Below are 7,089 nucleotides of genomic sequence, written 5' to 3'. Positions count from 1 at the left end.
CCTTTATTATATGAGACTTCCAGGTCCTTGTGTTCTGGAGTTCATTAATAGGTGTTACAGATGCAGTTGAGAGACCTCTAAGTACAGCCCTGTGGAGGTTCATCAACCCTTTTCCGGTGGCATGCTCCATTCAGAAGACCACTTTTCTTATAAAAAAAATAACCAATAACAACTTTATTTATTTTCCCTCCCCTTCTACTCCATCCACCAGTCCTTTGTGAAGGGGCACAAATGCTAGGCCTTCAGTTATGGGATACTTGTTTGAATTCAGTACCCAGCTAAACATAGCCAGCATGGTACAGGGCAATGGTAATTAGAAGAAGTAATTGGCTGTTGAAGCTGCTGATGCAGAATGCAAGCAGGGAAGGGAGCTGGAGAGGTTTCAAAAAATTTGATTGCCTTTTCTTTCCTAGTGTGACTTTAGAATGAAACCTGCAGTTATGATAGCTGGAAAAAACAACTTTTTCATGTTTGATCTGCTCTTGTCCTTCAGGGCATGGCAAAGGTGCCTTTAAATAAAACTCAGTCATACCTGAAGGAGGAGAGCTGTGTAATTAGGCGTGTTACAGGGTGACTCTTCATTCCACCGGGGCATCTGATGCTGGCATTGTTTGGACATGAGGTTGAGGCTAGCGGGGCTGCTCCTGTGTGTCATCCTGGGTACTGTTCTTCCCAAGGACCACACATCCATGAAGCTCACCCAGCCGAGGGCACAGTGATGGAGTTAGAGCCTCACGGTAAAGATGCACTCCCGGTTCATGGGAGACAAAGGGAGATTTTGGTGGTGTTGGGGAATCACTTGCTCCTAGCTCCCAGTGGTACACCATCACAAGATGCGCTTCCAGCAGCGCACAGCTCCTTCAGATGAGGCCAAAGCATGACGTGCTCAAGAGAAGGGCGATGAGGTTATCCAGTTCTTGTCCTCAGTATGTCATCACTTATTGATACAAATTTTCTGACAAGAATTTGTGAATAATATGGAGGAGTTTAGATGTTTTTGCTGAGTGATATATTAAAAATGAGCTGTCTTCACGCTATATTGAATATTCTCTGTGTATGTGTTGACTTTTCATGTGCTGGTCTGGCATACACAGAGGGTACACGGCCTAACTTGGGCCAGGAAAGGTAATTCTCCATTAATAACACCTGTTTTGCCCCTTGGGTGAAATATGGTAGCTCAGTCTGTACTACATTGCCTGCATTTCCTTCCGTGTCCAAGGGAGAGGGACTGTCATGTGACTGGTTATATGCTGGTCACCAAAGTACTTATCCATGAGTCTGCCTCAACTGATGGTGTCTGGTAGATAAGGCTGGATTAGTTGCCCAGACTAAGAAAAGTTTGCCCAGAAGACACAGCGCAGAATTGCTGTAGGTCCACACACATTACCTGTGTTACTCCTGTCCTGCCAACCCTGTACATTTCTTCTGCTGCGTTAAAACATGTTCTGTTTCTGCCCTTCCAGATGACACTTCACAAAGACCCGGAGAGCGAAGACTTTGGATTCAGTGTGTCGGATGGCCTGTTAGAAAAAGGTGTCTATGTAAATATGGTCCGTCCGGATGGGCCAGCAGATCAGTGTGGCCTCAAGCCATATGACAGAGTGCTTCAGGTAATAAGTACAAAATGCAGTTCTGGAGGCTGGGACGGAGTGAATGAGTGGCTGAGAGGAAGAGAGAAGTGACACCCATCCATGGCAGCACTAACTTTAATGAAAGGTAATAGTTAGCCAACTAGGTGAGCACTTAGCCACTAAGTGCACAATGAAACCCGTGTTTTACAGTAAGGAATCACAAGGTAGTACCCCCAGGTGATAGCCCAAGTGACACCTCTTCCAGCACCCAGCCTGCCTGGCACTGGTCTTTTTGGGCTTGGGTAGCTCAAAACAATGGGAAAGCTGTGTTGCTTCCCCCTCTCACCCTCAGTCCTTTTCCTGTCATCTAAGAGGGTGATTTTCAGATAAACTAGATTGTGTTGACCAGTATGTGTTCCTGCAAAGCCACATGTGGAGTTAAGCAGTGTTTGTGAAATTCTGTGCATGCTATTGACAACTAAAAGAGTTTTCTAGGAAACACATCCCTCGCCAAGGTGTTTTTCATGGATATTTTAATTTGAAAGATACTTGATCTGAAATAGCTGATGCAGAAACAGAGTAAGAACTCCGGTCAAACCACAGTCTGTGTTAAATGTGACCTGGGCATATCAAACTACCAAGTAAGAGCATGGTGAGGATTGGAGAGGAGATTTATATGGATGAAAAGCAACTATTTTAGCTTTGGGGCAACTCAAACAGCAACTGAGAAAGTACAACCCCGATGGAAAAATTGCCACCATTTGAAAATACAGATATTGTGACCATATTTGGAAGCACTCAGGAAGATGTTTAGTTTTACTAATTTCTAGGCGGGGGTTGTTAGCAGTAGGATTAGAGCCAATATATTATGTACATCAGGTAACTGGAGAACTGGCAGCGCTGTGGGGAACCTTGTTTAAGCTTGTTATGGTCTCTAGCCAGTTGGCTCCTTCACAATTATTCCTTCTCGGCTTCAAATAAAAGATGGTGCAAGTATGAACAAGAAGCTAATTAGGCTCTGGGCTGCCTTTCTGTTGAATGTTGGATGTGTCGCTTTTTGTGAAGGCCAAGTGCTGTGGGAGCCATGCCCGAAATCCTAAACAGAGTGGCATGGAGACTTTCGACACCCCCCTTCCACATGCTGCGCCGCATGGCTACAAGAAGACGAGGCGATTGCCATCGTGTTGACACGTGCAGTTGTGAATAAGGGAGACCTGGTACAGGCAACTCCCGACAAGGAGCACAGAGGTGCATTGGTGAGGATGCTTCACAGCGCTGCTGATTATGGGTATGATGTGCCTGAAGGCCAGCGAAAGACCTCGTCCTGCTGTAACAGACTCTCTGCTCTCAGCTGGATGGAGTAGCCAGGGTTCTGCACTGGAACTGCCTGGCTGGCGTAGAGCAAAGCCAGAGCAAGCTCCTGGCTTATCTTTCCTTGTCTACGTGTGGTTTAGAAATTGTCCTTAGTTACTATGCTGTAAGGGGTATTGGAGTCAACTGTGGACACCTTCTAGTGCAGGGAGACTTTGCTGCCATCACAGAGCCCTGCTCCATGGGCATGCATTAATGCTGGGAAAGGGTTTTGGATGGAAGGGTTGCATGGACTCATCCAACCCTTACCCAGAGAAGGAAGCAAAGCCTGGCCCCAGGTGTTATGTTGACTCCAGAGGTGGGTGGGAAATTCCTTTCTGCCTTCCCTGCTTCCCCTCCCTGTGCTGTTTGCCAGCCCCCTCTATCACGAAGCTGTCATGGCACCAAGCCCAGATGCTGTGGTAGCTGTAGGCGAGAGAGCTGGGGTGTTTCTTGCAGGTGACCCAGCCTAGAAATGTGCTTGGAGGTCTGCAAGAGACAGCAGTAAAAGTGTTTGCAACTGCTGAATCCTGCAGAGAGAATTTGCAGCTATCTTCTGAGCCCATATGAGACTCATGTGAAATGAAGGATGTAAATGGAGAGAGGAGAAGCAGAAACTGTTCAGTATAGCCTCAGTTTACTGCTGGCTGAGCTGAAAAATGGTTGGCAGAAGCCTCAGGGTCTGAGCTGTATTTGTTTTCTAGGCACTGAATATCCCGCATCACAGACTTAAGGCCAGTAAAAACCACGATGGCAAAAAAATCATGGAAATGGCAACCTTTCTCCTACAGACTTGAACTGGAGAATTGGGTTCGAGCCCTGCAGTGTTAGCGCTTTTAATACTGCCCCAGGCACTGAGGGTCAGGGTTCATGCCAGGTGTTTTTCCCCTTCCTTATACCAATTACGACATCATTTCTCAGCTGTGCATGGATGTGCTCAGTCTAAAGGGTGTCCCTGCTCTGCTCTGAACCTGGAATCAGGGACCCCCAGGAGCTGTGTGTTTTCACAGGTGTGGGTTTAGCACCAGCCTTGCATTTTCTGACTAACAAACATGGTCTTTCTGTTGTTCCTCCCCATGGCTTGTCCTAAATCCATCCCGGCAGGTAAACCGTGTCCGAACAAGAGACTTTGACTGCTGTCTGGCTGTTCCCTTGATTTCGGAGGCTGGAGATAAGCTGGACCTGGTGATTAGCCGAAACCCCTTGGCACTGGCTGCCAACGCTCCCCCGGAGGGGAACGGAGAGCTGCTGGCACGGGTGGCCTGTGGCGCCGAGGTCAAGGCAAGCATCCAGACGCTCTGAGCAGCAGGAGCAGAGCACACGGTGCCCAGGGCCTATGCTGAGCCGTTGTGGTATTTGGGGTGTTTTTCCTGGTTTTTGCACTGGTATTTGTAAATGCTGTGTGTACCATAACCTGCAAGTGGGGAGGTGGGTCTTCAGTTGAGCTGTTGCCTGTAGACCACCAAATATTGTTGGGGGGAGGTCAGAGCTGGATGCACATCTCGGGCCTTGGGCAGCGCCGGTGATGGGATGAGCTGCCAACGGGAGGAAGGAGCATCCACAGCCATTCCCTGTGGCAGGGTATACCCCTGTGCCCAGCCATCGGGGTGTGCCGGCTCCTGCCTCTGACACCTTCCTCACCCTGAAGGCCTTGGCCATCCTTTAACACACATGGTGCTATTATGTTCCTTGTTTGCTTGGTTACTCGCATACAGCAACACTGAAACGCCTTTCCTTTTCTGTTGTGCCCAGATCCGTCCTTTAAACTCTCCTGATAAATCTATTTCCGCAACCCCTTGCACTCCTGGTGCAGGACTGTGGAGAACCCTGTTTAAAAGACATTTCAGAATGTGCTGGAGGGTGGCTAGATGCAATTCTTGTTCAAGAATTGGTATTTTCAACAATCTCCTGCCAGCCCCATCTGCACTCTCCCACCAGGGCTGGCTTGTCCTGCAGTGGGATGAGGCACATCATCTCAACATCGATTCCCATGAGCAATGTGGTTACCTGTGCTGGAGGAGTTACTACAGAGCAAGAGGCCGTACCTACGGCTAAAGGCCATGAATACCTGCCCAAATCCTCAGCCCCCTTGTTTGTCTGGGCTTTATGGAGATTTCTTGCTTGCAAACCTGCCCTGTGCCCGCAAGTAGATAGAATAGTGATCTTCCCAGGGCTGTCCCTGACGTTTCGAATTAGTAACGCCTTGTCATCTCCCATCAGTCAGAGGCATGAGAAGCCTTTCGTTAGACAGAGGTTGTGTCCCCCACCTAGTCCGAGCGGTGTGTGTGCCCATGTGGGTTTGGCTGCTCGCCCCTGGTCCACCTGCCTGTGCCTGTCGCTGGCCTCTCTGTGGCTTGGCAAGCATGCTGCCCCATAGTCGCTCCCCTCCCTCGCCAGCACCCCAGCCCTGCGGGGAAGAGGGGCTGGGATGTTTGCATCGGTTTCCTCATCTGCCTGCCACGTTTCACGTATTAGCACTTTATGATGTTCATGTCCGGTGGTGGCGTGAGCCTGGCATCGTTTTCCCTGGAAAGGCTCAGGCATTGCGGAGACAAGGAGACCCACTGTCCCTGTTCCCTGCTCACCCTTTCAGTTCCTGCGCCGCTGTCCGTGGAGCGGTGGTGCACGTGGGGTGTTGGGTGGGCATACGCAGCGCGTTTGTCGCTTTGCTGAGCCAGGACTTGTCCCCTCACCGTCTGTCCCCGAGCTACTTTGCGACTCTGTCCCTCCGCGATAGCGCGACGTATCAGGGTGTTTCTTCCAGACGTGTGTCCGGCCCCATCCAGCTATTTGTCGTTGTAGCCATTTTCTCTTCGAGTATGCAATATCCCATACCATTGCTGCCACAACTAGATAACGTGCCATAATTGATACTGTGGAGCATTGACAGTGCAGCCTAAAGTGTTTTTATATGCAATATTCTGAGCAGAGGAAGCTCAGTAGGGCTTCTCATAGGTTTTTAATGAAGACTTTTATTAAAGGCTTTAAAAAAAAAAAAAAAAGAAAAACTTGGTCCTTGTATCCCTTCCTATGCATTTTGAATGATATGAAGATGAAATGCATTACTTAAATGTGTATTTTTATCCATATATTAGAGTGTATTCCTTGTAAAGTATTTTTATATGCTAATTTTCTTATGTATCTATGAAAGCACAATATTTAAAAGTACAGCATTTCAAAGAATATTTTAGTCCTGTTTTGGACCTATTTGTAAATCTCTGTATTTAATTGGGATTGCAATGACTTTGACTCTTTCTTTTTTTTAATTAAATAAAAGCAAATGAAATGCTTTTGTTTTAGTTCATGTCTGTTTCTGCTGGAGGACGACAGTGAGGCAACACCCTACTTCAAGCCCTATTTTAACTTGCCAGAGGACCCCAGGTAAGAGACACCTCGAAGGACAAGGGGGGAAGGCACACAGGGTTTTGCTGTGGGGTCACTGCTTGCAGGGCTACTGGTGTGGGGCTGCGGTTGTCCTTTGTCACTCTCTGGCAGTGGGAATTGGGGACAGTTGCTTTTCTCTCTGTGGACACGGAGGTGCTTTGGTGCTTTTGCTGTAGCTCTTAGATGATCTGGATCTGTAGATCTCAGCTGGAGATGCCTGTGCCCATGGTCACAACATCACTTGCAGCTTCACTTGGCCACACTGGAAATCTCACTGGGTTAAATCTCAAAGATTCCACGCAAGGAAATCTCCTTGGCTACTTCATGACAAAACACTGGTGCAGCAAAGCTACGACGTGACTACGGCAGTGTTAGCAAAGCTGTGATTAATCCCTGGGGATGGGTTAGGAAACTGCTGGAGGAGGATGTGCTCAGCACCCTGTAGCTGCCATGGGGAGCTGCACTGTGGTAGCCAAATCATCCCACCTCTGAAAACAGACATCCAAGGAGATGACTGTGGTGAACCCAGGGGGTAGTTCCTTATCTGCCTACGTTGTGGATTTCTTCCCTTTGCTCTTACAGAGGGGCCTGGGGCACTGCTGCCCTCCCAGCTTGGGCAGCGCAGCCTGGGATGCTCCCTGGAGAAGGCCATAGAGAACCTCTGCTCACCGGCAAGGAAAGGGTGAGCTGGGTTTTGCAACCCTTCATGGCCAAGTGGGTAACGCAGGAATTTTCAGAGGCTGAGCGTGGTATGGAAATACTCCTGGTTAGACCTGGGGAATCA

General features: G+C 48.6%; 1 protein-coding gene across 1 annotated transcript in view; it reads left to right on the top strand.

Moving 5' to 3' along the window:
* GRIP2 (glutamate receptor interacting protein 2) overlaps positions 1-4,223 on the top strand; it is a 58,152-nt gene extending 53,929 nt beyond the window's left edge. The window contains exons 22-23 of the mRNA XM_010148659.1: positions 1,464-1,610; positions 4,026-4,223. Coding sequence (XP_010146961.1) covers positions 1,464-1,610; positions 4,026-4,223 — 345 coding nt within the window. The remainder of the gene's footprint in view (positions 1-1,463; positions 1,611-4,025) is intronic.
* The last annotated feature ends 2,866 nt before the right edge of the window (positions 4,224-7,089 follow it).

The sequence above is a fragment of the Eurypyga helias genome, unplaced genomic scaffold (assembly GCF_000690775.1).
Source record: "Eurypyga helias isolate BGI_N326 unplaced genomic scaffold, ASM69077v1 scaffold6330, whole genome shotgun sequence".
NCBI lineage: Eukaryota > Metazoa > Chordata > Aves > Eurypygiformes > Eurypygidae > Eurypyga > Eurypyga helias.
This window is presented reverse-complemented; position numbering and strand designations above follow the sequence as displayed.